Raw genomic sequence first — 24,632 nt, forward strand, 5'->3', positions numbered from 1 at the left:
CGATATATTGTCAATAATGTTCATTATCACTATATGATGTACGATATATTGTCAATAATGTTCATTATCACTATATGATGTACGATATATTGTCAATAATGTTCATTATCACTGTATGATGTACGATATATTGTCAATAATGTTCATTATCACTATATGATGTACGATATATTGTCAATAATGTTCATTATCACTGTATGATGTACGATATATTGTCAATAATGTTCATTATCACTATATGATGTACGATATATTGTCAATAATGTTCATTATCACTATATGATGTACGATATATTGTCAATAATGTTCATTATCAATATATGATGTACGATATATTGTCAATAATGTTCATTATCAATATATGATGTACGATATATTGTCAATAATGTTCATTATCACTATATGATGAACGATATATTGTCAATGATGTTCATTATCACTATATGATGTACGATATATTGTCAATAATGTTCATTATCAATATATGATGTACGATATATTGTCAATAATGTTCATTATCAATATATGATGTACGATATATTGTCAATATTGTTCATTATCACTATATGATGTACGATATATTGTCAATAATGTTCATTATCAATATATGATGTACGATATATTGTCAATAATGTTCATTATCAATATATGATGTACAATATATTGTCAATAATGTTCATTATCAATATATGATGTACGATATAGTCAATAATGTTCATTATCACTATATGATGTACGATATATTGTCAATAATGTTCATTATCAATATATGATGTACGATATATTGTCAATAATGTTCATTATCAATATATGATGTACGATATATTGTCAATAATGTTCATTATCACTATATGATGTACGATATATTGTCAATAATGTTCATTATCAATATATGATGTACGATATATTGTCAATAATGTTCATTATCACTATATGATGTACGATATATTGTCAATAATGTTCATTATCACTATATGATGTACGATATATTGTCAATAATGTTCATTATCACTATATGATGTACGATATATTGTCAATAATGTTCATTATCACTATATGATGTACGATATATTGTCAATAATGTTCATTATCACTGTATGATGTACGATATATTGTCAATAATGTTCATTATCACTATATGATGTACGATATATTGTCAATAATGTTCATTATCACTGTATGATGTACGGTATATTGTCAATAATGTTCATTATCAATATATGATGTACGATAAATTGCCAATAATGTTCATTATCACTATATGATGTACGATATATTGTCAATAATGTTCATTATCACTATATGATGTACGATATATTGTCAATAATGTTCATTATCACTATATGATGTACGATACATTGTCAATAATGTTCATTATCACTATATGATGTACGATATATTGTCAAAAATGTTCATTATCACTATATGATGTACTGTATGTTGTCAATATGTTCATTATCACTATATGATGTACAGTATAATGAGCTATGTTAGGACCTGTTCATTACCAGTATATATAAATGACATAAATTTAACTTAATCATGATATAATGTTATTCTTCTTAACTTATATCAGCTGTGAGGAATACAAACTAACTACTTGTATCCCGTCAACTATAACAATAATCATTATCCTTAACAAGAAGACTACATTTGACCCTAACACCCTACTCCCTAACACTCACCCTCGACACCCTACTCCCTAACACTCACCCTCAACACCCTACTTCCTAACACTCATCCTCGACACCCTACTCCCTAACACTCACCCTCAACACCCTACTCCCTAACACTCACCCTCAACAACCTTCTCCCTAACACTCACCCTCAACACCCTTCTCCCTAACACTCACCCTCAACACCCTTCTCCCTAACACTCACCCTCAACACCCTTCTCCCTAACACTCACCCTCAACACCCTTCTCCCTAACACTCCCTCACACCCTTCTCTAACACTCACCCTCAACACCTTCTCCCTAACACTCACCCTCAACACCCTTCTCCTTAACACTCACCCTCAACACCCTTCTCCCTAACACCTCACCCTCAAAAACCTTCTCCCTAACACTCACCCTCAACACCCTTCTCCCTAACACTCACCCTCAACACCCTTCTCTATAACACTCACCCTCAACACCCTTCTCCCTAACACTCACCCTCAACACCCTTCTCCCTAACACTCACCCTCGACACCCTTCTTCCTAACACTCACCCTCAACACCCTTCTTCCTAACACTCACCCTCAACACCCTTCTTCCTAACACTCACCCTCAACACCCTTCTCCCTAACACTCACCCTCAACACCCTTCTCCCTAACACTCACCCTCAACACCCTTCTTCCTAACACTCACCCTCAACACCCTTCTTCCTAACACTCACCCTCAACACCCTTCTCCCTAACACTCACCCTCGACACCCTTCTTCCTAACACTCACCCTCAACACCCTTCTCCCTAACACTCACCCTCAACACCCTTCTTCCTAACACTCACCCTCAACACCCTTCTCCCTAACACTCACCCTCAACACCCTTCTACCTAACACTCACCCTCAACACCCTACTCCCTAACACTCACCCTCAACACCCTTCTCCCTAACACTCACCCTCAACACCCTACTCCCTAACACTCACCCTCAACACCCTTCTCCCTAACACTCACCCTCGACACCCTTCTTCCTAACACTCACCCTCAACACCCTTCTCCCTAACACTCACCCTCGACACCCTTCTTCCTAACACTCACCCTCAACACCCTTCTCCTTAACACACCCTCAACATCCTTCTCCCTAACACTCACCCTCGACACCCTTCTCTCTAACACTCACCCTCGACACCCTTCTCTATAACACTCACTCTCGACACCCTTCTCCCTAACACTCACCCTCAACACCCTTCTCCCTAACACTCACCCTCAACACCCTTCTCTATAACACTCACCCTCAACACCCTTCTCCCTAACACTCACCCTCGACACCCTTCTTCCTAACACTCACCCTCAACACCCTACTCCCTAACACTCACCCTCAACACCCTTCTTCCTAACACTCACCCTCAACACTCTTCTCCCTAACACTCACCCTCAACACCCTTCTTCCTAACACTCACCCTCAACACCCTTCTCCCTAACACTCACCCTCGACACCCTTCTTCCTAACACTCACCCTCAACACCCTTCTTCCTAACACTCACCCTCAACACTCTTCTCCCTAACACTCACCCTCAACACCCTTCTCCCTAACACTCACCCTCAACACTCTTCTCCCTAACACTCACCCTCAACACCCTTCTTCCTAACACTCACCCTCAACACCCTACTCCCTAACACTCACCCTCAACACCCTTCTTCCTAACACTCACCCTCAACACTCTTCTCCCTAACACTCACCCTCAACACCCTTCTCCCTAATACTCACCCTCAACACCCTTCTCCCTAACACTCACCCTCAACACTCTTCTCCCTAACACTCACCCTCAACACCCTTCTCCCTAACACTCACCCTCAACACCCTTCTCCCTAACACTCACCCTCAACAACCTTCTCCCTAACACTCACCCTCAACACCCTTCTCCCTAACATTTACCCTCAACACCCTTCTCCTTAACACTCACCCTAAACCCTCAACACTTCTCCCTAACACTCACACTCGACACCCTTCTCCCTAGCAACTACCCGCAACACTTATCCATGTCTGTGTCGCACTGTAGACCACGTCATCATCAGTATTATAGTCTTGACCTGTCTCTGTCGCACTGTCATCATCAGTATTATAGTGTTGACCTGTCTCTGTCGCACTGTCATCATCAGTATTATAGTGTTGACCTGTCTCTGTCGCACTGTCATCATCAGTATTATAGTGTTGACCTGTCTGTGTCGCACTGTCATCATCAGTATTATAGTCTTGACCTGTCTGTGTCACACTGTCATCATCAGTATTATAGTCTTGACCTGTCTGTGTCGCACTGTCATCATCAGTATTATAGTGTTGACCTGTCTCTGTCGCACTGTCATCATCAGTATTATAGTGTTGACCTGTCTCTGTCGCACTGTCATCATCAGTATTATAGTGTTGACCTGTCTCTGTCGCACTGTCATCATCAGTATTATAGTATTGACCTGCTTCTGCCGCACTGTCATCATCAGTATTATAGTGTTGACCTGTCTGTGTCGCACTGTCATCATCAGTATTATAGTCTTGACCTGTCTCTGTCGCAATGTCATCATCAGTATTATAGTGTTGACCTGTCTGTGTCGCACTGTCATCATCAGTATTATAGTGTCGACCTGTCTGTCGCACTGCCATCATCAGTATTATAGTCTTGACCTGTCTGTGTCGCACTGTCATCATCAGTATTATAGTGATGACCTGTCTCTGTCGCACTGTCATCATCAGTATTATAGTGTTGACCTGTCTGAGTCCCACTGTCATCATCAGTATTATAGAGTTGACCTGTTTGTGTCGCACTGTCATCATCAGTATCATAGTGTTGACGTGTCTCTGCCGCACTGTCATCAGTATTATAGTGTTGACCTGTCTGTGTCGCACTGCCATCATCAGTATTATACTGTTGACCTGTCTCTGTCGCACTGTCATCATCAGTATTATAGTGTTGACCTGTCTCTGTCGCACTGTCATCATCAGTATTATAGTGTTGACCTGTCTCTGTCGCACTGTCATCATCAGTATTATAGCGTTAATCTGTCTCTGTCGCACTGTCATCATCAGTATTATAGTCTTGACCTGTCTGTGTCGCACTGTCATCATCAGTATTATAGTGTTAACCTGTCTCTGCCGCACTGTCATCATCAATATTATAGTGTTGATCTGTCTGTGTCGCACTGTCATCATCAGTATTATAGTCTTGACCTGTCTGTCTCGCACTGTCATCATCAGTATTATAGTCTTGACCTGTCTGTGTCGCACTGTCATCATCAGTATTATAGTCTTTACCTGTCTGTGTCGCACTGTCATCATCAGTATTATAGTCTTGACCTGTCTGTCTCGCACTGTCATCATCAGTATTATAGTGTTGATCTGCCTGTGTCGCACTGTCATCATCAGTATTATAGTGTTGACCTGTCTCTGTCGCACTGTCATCATCAGTATTATAGTGTTGACCTGTCTCGCACTGTCATCATCAGTATTATAGTGTTGATCTGTCTCTGTCGCAGTCATCATCAGTATTATAGTCTTGACCTGTCTGTGTCGCACTGTCATCATCAGTATTATAGCGTTGACCTGTCTCTGTCGCACAGTCATCATCAGTATTTTAGTGTTGACCTGTCTGTGTCGCACTGTCATCATCAGTATTATAGTGTTGACCTGTCTCTATCGCACTGTCATCATTAGTATTATAGTGTTGACCTGTCTCTGTCGCGCTGTCATCATCAGTATTATAGTGTTGATCTGTCTGTGTCGCACTGTCATCATCAGTATTATAGTGTTGACCTGTCTGTGTCGCACTGTCATCATCAGTATTATAGTGTTGACCTGTCTCTGTCGCACTGTCATCATCAGTATTATAGTGTTGATCTGTCTGTGTCGCACTGTCATCATCAGCATTATAGTGTTGACCTGTCTATGTCGCACTGTCATCATCAGTATTACAGTGTTGATCTGTATCGCACTGTCATCATCAGTATTATAGTGTTGACATGTCTGTCGCACTGTCATCATCAGTTAATATTATAGTGTTGACCTGTCTGTGTCGCACTGTCATCATCAGTATTATAGTGCTGGCCTGTCTGTCTCGCACTGTCATCATCAGTATTATAGTGTTGACCTGTCTCTGTCGCACTGTCATCATCAGTATTATAGCGTTGATCTGTCTGTGTCGCACTGTCATAATCAGTATTATAGTGTCGACCTGTCTCTGTCGTACTGTCACATCAGTATCATAGTCTTGACCTGTCTGTGTCGCACTATCATCATCAGTATTATAGTGTTGACCTGTCTCTGTCGCACTGTCATCATCAGTATTATAGTGTTGACCTGTCTCTGTCGCACTGTCATCATCAGTATTATAGTCTTGACCTGTCTCTGTCGCACTGTCATCATTAGTATTATAGTGTTGATCTGTCTGTGTCGCACTGTCATCATCAGTAACATAGTGTTGACCTGTCTGTGTCGCACTGTCATCATCAGTATTATAGTGATGATCTGTCTCTGTCGCACTGTCATCATCAGTATTATAGTGTTGACCTGTCTCTGTCGCACTGTCATCATCAGTATTATAGTCTTGACCTGTCTCTGTCGCACTGTCATCATCAGTATTATAGTGTTGATCTGTCTGTGTCGCACTGTCATCATCAGTATTATAGTGTTAACCTGTCTGTGTCGCACTGTCATCATCAGTACTATAGTGTTGACCTGTCTCTGTCGCACAGTCATCATCAATATTATAGTTTTGACCTGTCTGTGTCGCACTGTCATCATCAGTACTATAGTGTTGACCTGTCTGTCGCATTGTCATCATCAGTATTATAGTGTTGATCTGTCTGTGTCGCACTGTCATCATCAGCATTATAGTGTTGACCTGTCTATGTCGCACTGTCATCATCAGTATTATAGTGTTGATCTGTGTCGCACTGTCATCATCAGTATTATAGTGTTGACATGTCTGTCGCACTGTCATCATCAGTACTATAGTGTTGACCTGTCTGTCGCATTGTCATCATCAGTATTATAGTGTTGATCTGTCTGTGTCGCACTGTCATCATCAGCATTATAGTGTTGACCTGTCTATGTCGCACTGTCATCATCAGTATTATAGTGTTGATCTGTGTCGCACTGTCATCATCAGTATTATAGTGTTGACATGTCTGTCGCACTGTCATCATCAGTTAATATTATAGTGTTGACCTGTCTGTGTCGCACTGTCATCATCAGTATTATAGTGCTGGCCTGTCTGTCTCGCACTGTCATCATCAGTATTATAGCGTTGATCTGTCTGTGTCGCACTGTCATAATCAGTATTATAGTGTTGACCTGTCTCTGTCGTACTGTCACATCAGTATCATAGTCTTGACCTGTCTGTGTCGCACTATCATCATCAGTATTATAGTGTTGACCTGTCTCTGTCGCACTGTCATCATCAGTATTATAGTGTTGACCTGTCTCTGTCGCACTGTCATCATCAGTATTATAGTGTTGACCTGTCTCTGTCGCACTGTCATCATTAGTATTATAGTGTTGATCTGTCTGTGTCGCACTGTCATCATCAGTATTATAGTGTTGACCTGTCTCTGTCGCACTGTCATCATCAGTATTATAGCGTTGACCTGTCTCTGTCGCACTGTCATCATCAGTATTATAGTGTTGACCTGTCTCTGTCTCACTGTTATCATCAGTATTATACTGTTGACCTGTCTCTGTCGCATTGTCATCATTAGTATTATAGTGTTGACCTGTCTGTGTCGCACTGTCATCATCAGTATTATAGTGTTGACCTGTCTGTGTCGCACTGTCATCATCAGTATTATAGTCTTGACCTGTCTCTGTCGCACTGACATCATCAGTATTATAGTGTTGACCTGTCTCTGTCGCACTGACATCATCAGTATTATAGTGTTGACCTGTCTCTGTCGCACTGTCATCATCAGTATTATAGTCTTGACCTGTCTGTGTCGCACTGTCATCATCAGTATTATAGCGTTGACCTGTCTGTGTCGCAGTGTCATCATCAGTATTATACTCTTGACCTGTCTGTGTCGCACTGTCATCATCAGTATTATAGTGTTGACCTGTCTCTGTCGCACTGTCATCATCAGTATTATAGTGTTGACCTGTATCTGTCGCACTGTCATCATCAGTATTATAGTGTTGACCTGTCTGTGTCGCACTGTCATCATTAGTATTATAGTGTTGATCTGTCTGTGTCGCACTGTCATCATCAGTATTATAGTGTTGACCTGTCTCTGTCGCACTGTCATCATCAGTATTATAGCGTTGACCTGTCTCTGTCGCACTGTCATCATCAGTATTATAGTGTTGACCTGTCTCTGTCTCACTGTCATCATCAGTATTATAGTGTTGACCTGTCTCTGTCGCATTGTCATCATTAGTATTATAGTGTTGACCTGTCTGTGTCGCACTGACATCATCAGTATTATAGTGTTGACCTGTCTCTGTCGCACTGTCATCATCAGTATTATAGTCTTGACCTGTCTATGTCTCACTGTCATCATCAGTATTATAGTGTTGACCTGTCTCTGTCGCACTGTCATCATCAGTATTATAGTGTTGACCTGTATCTGTCGCACTATCATCAGTAATATAGTGTTGACCTGTCTGTGTCGCACTGTCATCATCAGTATTATAGTGATGATCTGTCTCTGTCGCACTGTCATCATCAGTATTATAGTGTTGACCTGTCTCTGTCGCACTGTCATCCTCAGTATCATAGTTTTGACCTGTCTGTGTCGCACTGTCATCATCAGTATTATAGTCTTGACCTGTCTGTGTCGCACTGTCATCATCAGTAATATAGTCTTGACCTGTCTCTGTCGCATTGTCATCAGTATTTCAGTGTTGACCTGTCTCTGTCGCACTGTCATCATCAGTATTATAGTGTTGACCTGTATCTGTCGCACTGTCATCATCAGTATTATAGTCTTGACCTGTCTGTGTCGCACTGTCATCATCAGTAATATAGTCTTGACCTGTCTCTGTCGCATTGTCATCAGTATTTCAGTGTTGACCTGTCTCTGTCGCACTGTCATCATCAGTATTATAGTGTTGACCTGTACCTGTCGCACTGTCATCATCAGTAATATAGTGCTGACCTGTCTGTGTCGCACTGTCATCATCAGTATTATAGTCTTGACCTGTCTGTGTCGCACTGTCATCATCAGTATTATAGTCTTGACCTGTCTGTGTCGCACTGTCATCATCAGTATTATAGTCTTGACCTGTCTGTGTCGCACTGTCATCATCAGTATTTCAGTGTTGACCGGTCTCTGTCGCACTGTCATCATCAGTATTATAGTGTTGACCTGTCTCTGTCGCACTGTCATCATTTGTATTATAGTGATGATCTGTCTGTGTCGCACTGTCATCATCAGTATTGTAGTCTTGACCTGTCTCTGTAGCACTGTCATCATCAGTATTATAGTTTTGACCTGTCTCTGTAGCACTGTCATCATCAGTATTATAGTCTTGACCTGTCTCTGTCGCATTGTCATCATCAGTATTATAGTGTTGACCTGTCTGTGTCGCACTGTCATCACCAGTATTATAGTGTTGACTTGTATCTGTCGCACTGTCATCATCAGTATTATAGTGTTGACCTGTCTGTGTCACACTGTCATCATCAGTATTATAGTGTTGACCTGTCTCTGTCGCATTGTCATCATCAGTATTATAGTGTTGACCTGTCTGTGTCGCACTGTCATCACCAGTATTATAGTGTTGACTTGTATCTGTCGCACTGTCATCATCAGTATTATAGTGTTGACCTGTCTGTGTCACACTGTCATCATCAGTATTATAGTGTTGACCTGTGTCTGTCGCACTGACATCATCAGTATTATAGTGTTGACCTGTGTCTGTCGCACTGTCATCATCAGTATTATAGTGTTGACCTGTCTGTGTCGCACTGTCATCATTAGTATTATAGTGTTGACCTGTCTGTGTCGCACTGTCATCATCAGTATTATACTCTTGACCTGTCTCTGTCGCACTGTCATCATCAGTATTATAGTGTTGACTTGTATCTGTCGCACTGTCATCATCAGTATTATAGTGTTGACCTGTATCTGTCGCACTGTCATCATCAGTAATATATTGTTGACCTATCTGTGTCGCACTGTCATCATCAGTATTATAGTGTTGATCTGTCTCTGTCCCTGTCGCACTGTCATCGTCAGTATTATAGTTTTGACCTGTCTGTGTCACACTGTCATCATCAGTATTATAGTGTTGATCTGTCTGAGTCGCACTGTCATCATTAGTAATATAGTCTTGACCTGTCTCTGTCGCATTGTCATCAGTATTTTAGTGCTGACCTGTCTCTGTCGCACTGTCATCATCAGTATTATAGTGTTGACCTGTATCTGTCGCACTGTCATCGTCAGTATTATAGTTCTGACCTGTATCTGTCGCACTGTCATCATCAGTATTATAGTGTTGACCTGTCTGTGTCGCACTGTCATCATCAGTATTATAGTCTTGACCTGTCTCTGTCGCACTGTCATCATCAGTATTATAGTGTTGACCTGTCTGTGTCGCTCTGTCATCATCAGCATTATATTGTTGACCTGTCTGTGACGCACTGTAATCATCATCATTATAGTGTTGACCTGTCTCTGTCGCACTGTTATCATCAGTATTATAGTGCTGACCTGTATCTGTCGCACTGACATCATCAGTATTACAGTGTTGACCTGTCTGTGTCGCACTGTCATCATCAGTATTATAGTGTTGACCTGTGTGTCGCACTGTCGTCATTAGTATCATAGTGCTGACCTGTCTCTGTCGCACTGTCATCATCAGCATTATAGTGTTGATCTGTCTCTGCCGCACTGTCATCATCAGTATTATAGTGTTGACCTGTCTCTGTTGCACTGTCATCATCAATATTATAGTGTTGACCTGTCTGTTTCGCAGTCATCATCAGTATTATAGTGTTGACCTGTCTGTGTCGTACTGCCATTATCAGTATTATAGTGTTGATCTGTCTGTGTCGCACTGTCGCCATCAGTATTATAGTGTTGGTCTGTCTGTGTCGCACTGTCATCATCAGTATTATAGTGTTGACCTGTCTGTGTCGCACTGTCATCATCAGTATTATAGTGTTGACCTGTCTCTGTCGCACTGTCATCATCAGTATTATAGTCTTGACCTGTCTCTGTCGCACTGTCATCATCAGTATTATAGTGTTGACCTGTCTCTGTCGCACTGTCATCATCAGTATTATAGTGTTGACCTGTCTCTGTCGCACTGTCATCATCAGTATTATAGTGTTGACCTGTCTGTGTCGCACTGTCATCATCAGTATTATAGTCTTGACCTGTCTGTGTCGCACTCTCATCATCAGTATTATAGTCTTGACCTGTCTGTGTCGCACTGTCATCATCAGTATTATAGTGTTGACCTGTCTCTGTCGCACTGTCATCATCAGTATTATAGTGTTGACCTGTCTCTGTCGCACTGTCATCATCAGCATTATAGTGTTGATCTGTCTGTGTCGCACTGTCATCATCAGTATTATAGTGTTGACCGGTCCCTGTCGCGCTGTCATCATCAGTATTATAGTGTTGACCTGTCTCTGTCGCACTGTCATCATCAGTATTATAGTGTTGACCGGTCCCTGTCGCACTGGCATCATCAGTATTATAGTGTTGACCTGTCTGTCGCGCTGTCATCATCAGTATTATAGTGTTGACCTGTCTCTGTCGCACTCTCATCATCAGTATTATAGTCTTGACCTGTCTGTGTCGCACTGTCATCATCAGTATTATAGTGATGACCTGTCTGTGTCGCACTGTCATCATCAGTATTACAGTGTTGACTTGTCTGTTTCGCACTGTCATCATCAGTACTATAGTGTTGACCTGTCTCTGTCGCGCTGTCATCATCAGTATTATAGTGTTGACCTGTCTCTGTCGCACTGTCATCGTCAGTATTAAAGTGTTGACCTGTGTCTGTCGCACTGTCATCATCAGTATTATAGTGTTGACCTGTCTGTGTCGCACTGTCATCATCAGTATTGAAGGTAAGGAGTAGCACAGTGCTGATCAAGACAGCTTAAGCTTAACCAGCTTGGTAACGTTAGTCTCAGTGTTAAGCATGAGTTAGGAATGATATAGCCAGATAAAGGATACATAAATACGGTCGTGCAGGTATCTGGCACGGAGGTTGTGGTTGATGGCTGTTTCATCAATATCAGAGAGAACTGTCATATCAGGCACCCCATCCTCCGCCCGGCTCCCTGAAATAATAAGAAAAAACATCATACATATGATCATTAACTACAATCATCCTACCGTCATAATCATTAACTCCAATCATCCTACCGTCATGATCATTAACTGCAATCATCCTACCGTCATGATCATTAACTGCAATCATCCTACGGTCATGATCATTAACTACAATAATCCTACGGTCATGATCATTAACTTCAATCATCCTACCGTCATGATCATTAACTGCAATCATCCTACCGTCATGATCATTAACTACAATCATCCTACGGTCATGGTCATTAACTCCAATCATCCTACCGTCATGATCATTAACTACATCCATCCCACCGTCATGATCATTAATTACAATCATCCTACCGTCATGATCATTAACTACAATCATCCTACCGTCATGATCATTAACTACAACCATCCTACCGTCATGATCATTAACTACAATCATCCTAAAGTCATGATCATTAACTACAATCATCCTACCGTCATGATCATTAACTACAATCATCCTACCGTCATGATCATTTACTGCAATCATCCTACCGTCATGATCATTAACTACAATCATCCTACCATCATGATCATTAACTACAATCATCCTACTGTCATTATCATTAACTACAATCATCCTACCGTCATTATCATTAACTGCAACCATCCTACCGTCATGATCATTAACTACAACCATCCTACCGTCATGATCATTAACTACAATCATCCTACCGTCATGATCATTAACTACATTCATCCTACCGCCATGATCATTAACTACAATCATCCTACCGTCATGATCATTAACTACAATCATCCTACCGTCATGATCATTAACTACATTCATCCTACCGTCATGATCATTAACTACAATCATCCTACCGTCATTATCATTAACTACAATCATCCTACCGTCATGATCATTAACTACAATCATCCCACCGTCATGTTCATTCACTACAATCATCCTACCGTCATGATCATTAACTACAATCATCATACCGTCATGATCATTAACGAAAATCATCCTACCGTCATGATCATTAACTGCAATCATCCTACCGTCATGATCATTAACTACAATCATCCTACCGTCATGATCATTAACTACAACCATCCTACTGTCATGATCATTAACTGCAATCATCCTACCGTCATGATCATTAACTACAATCATCCTACCCTCATGATCATTAACTGCAATCATTCTACCGTTATGATCATTAACTACAATCATCCTACCGTCATGATCATTAACTACACCCATCCTACCGTCATGATCATTAACTGCGATCATCCTACCGTCATGATCATTAACTAAAATCATCCTAACGACATGATCATTAACTACAATTATCCAACCGTCATGATCATTAACTGCAACCATCCTACTGTCATGATCATTAACTACAATCATCCTACCGTCATGATCATTAACTACAACCATCCTACCGTCATGATCATTAACTACAACCATCCTACCATCATGATCATTAACTACAATCATTCTACCGTCATGATCATTAACTACATCCATCCTACCGTCATGATCATTAACTGCAATCATCCTACCGTCATGATCATCAACTACAATAATCCTACCGTCATGATCATTAACTACAACCATCCTACCGTCATGATCATTAACTACAACCATCCTACCGTCATGATCATCAACTACAATAATCCTACCGTCATGATCATTAACTACAATCATCCTACCGTCATGATCATTAACTACAATCATCTTACCGTCATCATCATTAACTACAATCATCCTACCGTCATGATCATCAACTACAATAATCCTACCGTCATGATCATTAACTACAATCATCCTACCGTCATGATCATTAACTACAATCATCTTACCGTCATCATCATTAACTACAACCACTACAACACTGTGCCCACTGTTTGCATACATTTCTTCAATATTTGTCGTCTTATTATTATCATTATGTCGTCTTATTATGTATGGAAAACATGGTACAAACAGCTGTATGGGATACATGGTGCTAACAGCTGTATGGAACACATGGTACTAGCAGCTGTGTAGAAAATAAGGCAATATCATCTGTATGGGACATATGGTTAAACAGCTGTATGGAACACATGGTAATAACAGCTGTATGGAACACATGGTACTAACAGCTGTATGGAACACATGGTACTAAGAGCTGTATGGAATACACAGTACTAACAGCTGTATTGAGCACATGGTACTAACAGCTGTATTGAACATATGATACTAACAGCTGTATGGAACACATAGTACTAACAGCTGTATGGAACACATGCTACTAACAGCTGTATGGAATACATGGTACTAACAGCTGTATGGAACCCATGGTACTAACAGCTGTATGGAATATATGATGCTAACTTATATGAAACACATGGTACTAACAGCTGTATGGAAAACATGGTACAAACAGCTGTATGGGACACACGGTACAAAAAGCTGTATGGGACACATGGTACTAACAGCTGCATGGAACAAATGGTACTAACAGCTGTGTAGAAAATAAGGCAATATCATCTGTATGGGACATGTGGTTAAACAGCTGTATGGAACACATGGTAATAACAGCTGTATGGAAAACATGGTACAAACAGCTGTATGGGACACATGGTACTAACAGCTGTCTGGAATAATTGGTGCTAACAGAACATAAGGCACTATCATCTGTATGGGACATATGGTTAAACAGCTGTATGGAGCACATGGTAATAACAGCTGTATAGGACACATGGTACTAACAGCTGTATGAAACACATGGTACTAACAGCTGTATGGAATACACAGTATTAACAGCTGTACGGAACACATGGTACTAATAGCTGTATGGAACACATGATACTAACAGCTGTATGGAACACATGATACTAACAGCTATATAGAACATAAGGTACTAACTGCTGTATGGAACACATGGTACTAACAGCTATATGGAACACATGGTACTAACAGCTGTATGGAACACAAGGTACTAACAGATGTATGGGACACATGGTACTAACAGCTGTATGGGACACATGGTACTAACAGCTGTATGGGACACATGGTACTAACAGCTGCATGGGACACATGGTAATAACAGCTGTATGGAACACATGGTGCTAACAGCTGCATGGAACATATTGTATTAACTGCTGTATGTGACATGTTGTATCAACAGCTGTATGGAACACATGATACTAACAGCTGTATGGAACACATGGTACAAACAGCTACATGGAATACATGGTACTAACACATGTATGGAACGTATTGTATTAACAGCTGTAACATATTATATCAACAGTTGTATGGAACACATGATACTAACAGCTGTATGGAACACATGGTACTAACAGCTGTATGGAACACATAATACTAACAGCTACGTGGAACAAATGGTACTAACAGCTGTATGGAACACATGGTACTAACAGCTGTATGGAACACATGGTACTAACTGATGTATGGAACACATGGTACTAACATGTATGGAACACATGGTACTAACATCTGTATGAAACAGATGGTACATGGAAACATGGTACTAACAGATGTATGGAACACATGGTACTAACAGCTGTATGTAACATACTGTTAATGTAACATACTGTATTAACAGCTGCATGGAACACATGGTACTAACAGATGTATGGAACATATTGTATTAACAGCTGTATGTAACATACTGTTAATGTAGCATACTGCATTAACAGCTGTACGGAACACATGGTGCTAACAGCTGTATGGAACACACGCTACTAACAGATGTATGGAACACATGGTACTAACAGATGTATGGAACATATTGTATTAACCGCTGTATGTAACACAGTGTATTAACAGCTGTATGTAACATACTGTATTAACAGCTTTATGTAACATATTATATTAACAGCTGTATGGAACAGATGGTACTGACAGCTGTATGGAACACATTGTACTAACAGATGTATTGAACATTGTATTAACAGCTGTATGTAACACACTGTATTAACAGCTGTATGGAACACATGATACTAACAGCTGTATGGGACACATGGTACTAACAGCTGTATCGAACACATGGTACTAATAGCTGTACAGAAAACATGTACTAACACCTGTATGGAACACATGGTATTAAAGCTGCATGGAACACATGGTAAAAAGAGCTGTATGAGAAACATGGTACTAACAGCTATATGGAACACATGACACTAACAGCTGTATGGAACACATGGTACTAACAGCTGTATGGAACACATGGTACTAACAGCTGTGTGGAACCCACGGTACTAACAGATGTATGGAACACATAGTACTAACAGCTGTATGGAACACATGATACTAATAGCTGTATGGAATACATGTACTAACAGCTGTGTGGAGCACATGGCACTAACAGCTGTATGGAACACATGTTACTAACAGCTGTATGTAACATACTGTATTAACAGCTGTATGGAACGTATTGTAACAACAGCTGTATGTAATATATTGTATTAACAGCTGTAAGAAACACATGATACTAACAGCTGTATGGAACACATGGTACTACTAGCAGTATCGAACACATGGTACTAACAGCTGTATGGAAGACAAGGTACTAACAGCTGTATGGAACACATGGCACTAACAGTTGAATGGAACACATAGTACTAACAGCAGTATGGAACACATGGTACTAACAGCTGTACGGAACACATGGTACTAACAGGTGTATGGAATACATGGTACTAACAGCTGTATGGAACACATGGTACTAACAGCTATATGGAACACATGGTACTAACAGCTGCATGGAAAACATGGTACTAACAGCTGTATGGAATACACAGTACTAACAGCTGTATTGAGCACATGGTACTAACAGCTGAATTGAACATATGATACTAACAGCTGTATGGAACACATAGTACTAACAGCTGTATGGAACACATGAAACTAACAGCTGTATGGAATACGTGGTGCTAACAGATGTAAGGAACACATGGTACTAACAGCTGTATGGAATACATGGTACTAACAGCTGTATGGAATACATGGTACTAACAGCTGTATGGAACACATGATACTAACATGCATGAAACACATGGTACTAACAACTGTATGGAACACTCGGTACTAACAGCTGTATGGAACACATGATACTAACAGCTGTATGGAACACATGGTACTAACAGCTGTATGGAATACATGGCACTAACAGCTGTATGGAACACATGATACTAACAGCTGTATGGAACACATGGTACTAACAGTTGTATGGAACACATGATACTAACAGCTGTATGGAACACATGGTACTAACAGCTGTATGGAATACATGGCACTAACAGTTATATGGAACACATGGTACTAAAAGCTGTATGGAACACATGGTACTAACAGCTGTATGGAATACACAGTACTAACAGCTGTATAATACATGGCACTTAACAGCTATATGGAACACATGGTACTAACAGCTGTATTGAACATATGATACTAACAGCTGTATGGATCACATAGTACTAACAGCTGTATGGAACACATGATACTAACAGCTGTATGGAATACATGGTACTAACAGCTGTATGGAACACATGGTACTAACAGCTGTGTGGAACACATGGTACTAACAGCTGTATGGAAGATATGATACTAACATGTATGAAACACATGGTACTAAAAGCTGTATGGAACACATGGTACTAACAGCTGTATGGAACACATGATACTAACAGCTGTATGGAACAAATGGTACTAATAGCTGTATGGAACACATGGTACTAACAGCTGTATGGAACACTTGGTACAAAACAGCTGTATGTAACATATTGTATTAACAGTTGTATGGGACACATGGTACTAACAGCTGTATGGAACACATGGTACTAACAGCTGTATGGAACACATGCTACTAACAGCTGTATGGAACTCATGGTACTAACAGCTGTATGGGACACATGGTACTAACAGCTGTATGGAACACATGGTACTAACAGCTGTATGTAACATACTGTATTAACAGTTGTATGTAACATATTGTATTAACAGCTGTATGGAACACATGACACTAACAGCTGTATGGAACACATGGTACTAACAGCTGTATAGAACACATGGTACTAACAGCTGTATGGAACACATCGAATTAAAAGGTGTAAGGAACACATAGTACTAACAGCTGTATGGAACACATGGTACTAACAGCTGTATGGAAGACATGGTACAAACAGATGTATGAAACACATGGTTCTAACAGCTGTATGTAACATATTGTATTAACAGCTGTATGGAACACATGATACTATCAACTGTTTGTAACATATTGTATCAACAGCTGTATGGAACACATGATACAGAGAGCAGTGTTACCAACAAGGTCAAACGGTATCTGTTGGCACTTGACCTCCAGTTGACTGCCTGGGTTACCACCTTAACACATGTAACCTTCTCGGACGACATTGTCTTACCCCTTGAGCACGACCCTACCACCCTTGTACACAATCGCACAACCCTACCTCCCTTGCACACAATCGTACGACCACTGAGCACGACCCTACCACACTTGTACACAATCGCGCGACCTTTGACCACGGCCCTATCACCCTTGTACACAATCGTACGACCAGTGAACACGACCTTACCACCCTTGTACACAGCCGTGTGGCCACTGAGCACGACCCTACCACCCTTGTACACAACCGTACGACCACTGAGCACGACCCTAACACCCTTATACACAACCGTACGGCCACTGAGCACGACCCTACAATCCGTGTATACAACCGTACGACCACTGAATACGACCCTACCACCCTTGTACACAACCGTGCGACCACTGAGCACGACTCTACCACCCTTGTACACAACCGTGCGACCACTGAGCACGGCTCTATCACACTTGTACATAACCGTACGACCACTGAGCACGACCCTACCATCCTTGTACACAACCGTACGATCACTGAGCACGACTCTATCACCCTTGTACACAACCGTGCGACCACTGAGCACGACTCTACTCCCCTTGTGCACAACCTTACGACTATTGAGCACGACCCTAAAACACTTGTACACAACCGTGCGACCACTGAGCACGACCCTACCACCCTTGTACTCAATGGCACGACCCTACCACCCTTGTACACAATCGCACGACCCTAGCACCCTTGTGCACAATCGTACGACCACTGAGCACGACCCTAGCACCCTTGTGCACAACCGTAAGACCACTGAGCACGACCCTACCACCCTTGTACACAACCGATAACGACCTCCCCTGACACCGACGCACCTCACCCACCCTTGTACCACAATGACACGACCCACCACCTGTAACACTGACACGACCCTACCACCCTTGTACACAATCGCGTCACGACCCTACCACACCCTTGTGCACAACCGACCAGCACACCACCCTCCGAGACCCTCTTGTACAACTCGACTACACCTACCTACATCGTGCCACGTACGACCAATGAGCACGACCCTACCACCCTTATACACAACCGTCACACGACACCTACCCCTTGTAACAACGACACCTGACACGACCTATCCCTTACAACCCGACACGACACGACCCTACCACCCTTGTACACAACCGTGCGACCACTAGCACGACCCTACACCCTTGTACACAACCGTACGACCATTGAGCACGACCTACCACCCTTGTACACAACGCACGACCACGACCCACCCTACCCTTGTAACACAATCGTACGACCACTAAGAACCCGTACCTAACCCCACTGTGCACACCAACCGTACGACCACTGAGCACGAACCCTACCACCCTTGTACACAAAGCCGTAAGAACTACTAAGCACGACCCTACCACCCTTTGTACAAACAGTACTACCACTCTGACACTACCCTAACACACCTTGTATAAACCGGTACGACCACTGAGCTAGACCTAAACCACCCTTGTACAACAGCCGTACGACCACTGAGCACGACTACGATCAACCTTGTAACACAACCGTTTACGAAACCACTGACACGACCCCTACCACCCTTGACACAATCGTACTATCCACTGAGCACGACCTACAACCTTGTACACAACCGAACTACCACTGATCACGACTCTACCAACCGTTGTACACAAACGTAACGACCAATGAGCACGACGAACCCTACCACCCTTGTACACAACCGTGCGTCCACTGAGCACGACCCTAACCAACCGCTTATACACAACACGTACTACCACACTGATCACGACTCTACCAACCTTGTACACAACCGTACGACCACTGAGCACGACCCTACCACCATTGTACACAACCGCACGACCATTGAGCACGACCCTACCACCATTGTAAACAACCGTACGACCATTGAGCATGACTCTACCACCCTTGTACAACCTTGTACACAACCGTACGACCACTGAGCACAACCCTACCACCCTTGTACACAATCGTCCGACCACTGAGCACGACTCTACCAACCTTGTACACAACCGTACGACCACTGAGCACGACCCTACCACCCTTGTACACAACTGTACGACCACTGAGCACGACCCTACCACCCTTGTACACAACCGTACGACCACTGAGCACGACCCTACCACCCTTGTACACAACTGTACGACCACTGAGCACGACCCTACCACCCTTGTACACAACCGTGCGACCACTGAGCACGACCCTACCACCCTTGTACACAACCGTACGACCACTGAGCACGATCCTACCACCCTTGTACACAACCGTCCGACCATTGAGCACGACTCTACCAACCTTGTACACAACCGTACGACCACTGAGCACGACCCTACCACCCTTGTACACAACCGTCCGACCACTGAGCACGACTCTACCACCCTTGTACACAACCGTGCGACCACTGAGCACGACCCTACCACCCTTGTACACAACCGTCCGACCACTGAGCACGACTCTACCAACCTTGTACACAACCGTACGACCACTAAGCACGACCCTACCACCCTTGTACACAACCGTACGACCACTGAGCACGACCCTACCACCCTTGTACACAACCGTAAGACCACTGAGCACGACTCTACCACCCTTGTACACAATCGTCCGACCACTGAGCACGACTCTACCACCCTTGTACACAACCATGCGACCACTGTCACGACTCTACCACCCTTGTACACAACCGTACGACACTGAGCACGACTCTACCACTCTTTTGTTGGAAGGTGGTGGTGAGTATGTGTGGTTGGGGATTAGGGGAGAAGAAGAGTATTGTAACACTGGAGGTGGGAGAGATGAGTGTGTGTGGGGGAGGGAGATTGTGGTAGCACTGGAGGTGGAAGAGGTGAGTGTGTGGGGGGGGGGGAGGGAGAGTGTGGAAACACCGGATGTGGGAAGGTGAGGGTGTGTGGGAGAGGGAGGGAGAGTGTGGTAACACTTGAGGTGGGATAGGTGAGTGTGTGTGGGGGGAGGGAGTGTGGTAACACTGAAGGTGGGAGAGGTGCGTGTATGTTTGTGGGGGAGGGAGAGTTTGGCAACATTGGAGGTGGGAGAGGTGAGTGTGTAGGGCGGAAGGAGAGTGTGGTAACACTAGAGGTGGGAGAGGTGAGTGTGTGTTGGGGAGGGAGGGAGAGTATGTTAACACTGGGGGTGGGAGAGGTAAGTGTGTGGGGGGAGGGAGAGTGTGGTAACACTGGAGGCTGGAGAGGTTAGATTGTGTGTGGGTAGTTGGGGGGGGGGGGGAGAAGGAGAGTGTTGAACCACTGGCGGTGGGAGAATTGAGAGTGTGTGTGGAGGGAGGGAGAGTGTGGTAACACTGGGGGTGGGAACGGTGAGAGTGTGTTGTGGAGGGAGAGTGTTGTAACACTGGACGCGGGAGAGGTTGGTGTCTGTGGGGTGGATGGAAAGTGTGAGTGTGTGGGGTGAGGGAGAGTTGAGTGTGTGTGGTGAGGGAGAGGTGAGTAGGTGTGGTGAGGGAAAGGTGAGTCTGTGTGGTGAGGGAGAGGTGAGTGTGTGTGGTGAGGTGTGTGTGTGTGTGTGTGTGTGTGTGTGTGTGTGTGTGTGTGTGTGTGTGTGTGTGAGGGAGAAGTGAGTGTGTGTGGTGAGGGAGGTGTGTGTGTGTGTGTGTGTGTGTGTGTGTGTGTGTGTGTGTGTGTGTGTGTGTGTGTGTGTGTGTGTGTGTTTGTGTGTGTGTGTGTGTGTGTGTGTGTGTGTGTGTGTGTGTGTGTGAGGGAGAAGTGAGTGTGTGTGTGGTGAGGGAGAGGGAAGGTGGACCACAAGTAATGATGGGAGGGAGTGGCAGGCTGAGCTACAGGAAGCTCCAGCTGCTGCTCACGTCTTGCCTCCCTCCCTCCCTCTGCCGGATCCCAGGGTAACCATCCCCCTCCTGCCCGACACCGCCCCCCCCCCACCAACCATATGCCTCCAAGTCACACACACTCGACGTAGATAACCTTGTACCATTAAGTAGTCACACACACACACACACACACACACACACACACACACACACACACACACAGTTAAGGATGAAGGTGGGCGGGCGAGAGTATCGACCTTGAGATGCCCTCACCTGCGTTCCAGGTTTTTAACCAATTGCTTCACCTAGGTCTTACCTAATCTCCATGCGTAACCTAGTCTTACCTAGTCTTACCTAATCTCCATGAGTAACCTAGTTCTTACCTAATCTCCATTGCTTCACCTAGTCTAACCTAATCTCCATAAATCACCTAGTCTTACTAGTCTTACCTAGTCTTACCTAATCTCCATTGCTTCACCTAGTCTTAACCCAATCTCCATGCTTCACCTTGTCTTACCTAGTCTCCATGCTTCATCTAGTCTTACCTAATCACCATGCTTCACCTAGGTCTTACCTAATCTCCATGCGTAACCTAGTCTTACCTAGTCTCCATGCTTCAACTAGTCTTACCTAATCTCCATGCTTCACCTAGTCTTACCTAATCTCCATGCTTCACCTAGTCTTACCTAATCTCCATGCTCCACCTAGTCTTACTTAATCTCCATGCTTCACCTAGTCTTACCTAGTCTTACCTAATCTCCATGCTTCACCTAGTCTTACTTAATCTCCATGCTTCACCTATTCTTACTTAATCTCCATGCTTCACCTAATCTTACCTAATCTCCATGCTTCACCTAGTCTTACCTAATCTCCATGCTTCACCTAGTCTTACCTAATATCCACGCTCCACCTAGTCTTACCTAATCTCCATGTTTCACCTAGTCTTATCAAATCTCCATAATTCACCTAGTCTTACCTAGTCTCCATTCTTCACCTAGTCTTCCCTAATCTCCATGCGTAACCTAGTCTTACCTAATCTCCATAATTCACCTAGTCTTACCTAATCTCCATGCTTCACCTAGTCTTACCTAATCTCCATGCTTCACCTAGTCTTACCTAATCTCTATGCTTCACCTAGTCTTACCTAATCTCCATGCTTCACCTAGTCTTACCTAATCTCCATGCTTCACCTAGTCTTACCTAATCTCCATAATTCACCTAGTCTTACCTAATCTCCATGCTTCACATAGTCTTACCTAATCTCCATGCTTCACCTAGTCTTACCTAATCTCCATGCTTCACCTAGTCTTACCTAATCTCCATGCTTCATCTAGTCTTACCTAATCTCCATAATTCACCTAGTCTTACCTAATCTCCATGCTTCACCTAGTCTTACCTAATCTCCATGCTTCACCTAGTCTTACCTAACCTCCATGCTTCACCTAGTCTTACCTAATCTCCATGCTTCACCTAGTCTTACCTAATCTCCATGCTCCACCTAGTCTTACTTAATCTCCATGCTTCACCTAGTCTTACCTAGTCTTACCTAATCTCCATGCTTCACCTAGTCTTACCTAATCTCCATGCTTCACCTAGTCTTACCTAATCTCCATGCTTCACCTAGTCTTACCTAATCTCCATGCTTCACCTAGTCTTACCTAATCTCCATGCTTCACCTAGTCTTACCTAATCTCCATAATTCACCTAGTCTTACCTAATCTCCATGCTTCACATAGTCTTACCTAATCTCCATGCTTCACCTAGTCTTACCTAATCTCCATGCTTCACCTAGTCTTACCTAATCTCCATGCTTCACCTAGTCTTACCTAATCTCCATGCTTCACCTAGTCTTTACCTTATCTCCATGCTTCACCTAATCTTACCTAATCTCCATGCTTCACCTAGTCTTACCTAATCTCCATGCTTCACCTAGTCTTACCTAATCTCCATGCTTCACCTAGTCTTACCTAATCTCCATGCTTCACCTAGTCTTACCTAATCTCCATAGTCACCTAGTCTTACCTAATCTCCATGCTTCACCTAGTCTTACCTAATCTCCATGCTTCACCTAGTCTTACCTAATCTCCATGCTTCACCTAGTCTTACCTAATCTCCATGCTTCACCTAGTCTTACCTAATCTCCATGCTTCACCTAGTCTTACCTAATCTCCATGCTTCACCTAGTCTTACCTAATCTCCATACTTCACCTAGTCTTACCTAATTCTCCATGCTTCACCTAGTCTTACCTAATCCATTCACCATGCTACCTAATCTCCATGCTTCACATAGTCTTACCTAATCTCCATGCTTCACCTAGTCTTACCAAATCCATGCTTCACCTAGTCTTCCTATCCAGCTTCACCTAGTCTTACCTAATCTCCATAATTCACCTAGTCTTACCTAATCTCCATGCTTCACATAGTCTTACCTAATCTCCATGCTTCACCTAGTCTTACCTAATCTCCATGCTTCACCTAGTCTTACC

General features: G+C 42.9%; 1 protein-coding gene across 1 annotated transcript in view; it reads right to left on the reverse strand.

Annotated features, from left to right (window-relative positions):
- Nucleotides 1–24,632, reverse strand: part of Myo81F (Myosin 81F) — a 387,373-nt gene that overhangs the window by 340,732 nt on the left and 22,009 nt on the right. The window contains exon 2 of the mRNA XM_071662293.1: nucleotides 11,823–11,929. Within this exon, the coding sequence (XP_071518394.1) occupies nucleotides 11,823–11,929 (107 nt within the window). The remainder of the gene's footprint in view (nucleotides 1–11,822; nucleotides 11,930–24,632) is intronic.

The sequence above is a fragment of the Panulirus ornatus genome, chromosome 6, assembly GCF_036320965.1.
Source record: "Panulirus ornatus isolate Po-2019 chromosome 6, ASM3632096v1, whole genome shotgun sequence".
Lineage (NCBI taxonomy): Eukaryota > Metazoa > Arthropoda > Malacostraca > Decapoda > Palinuridae > Panulirus > Panulirus ornatus.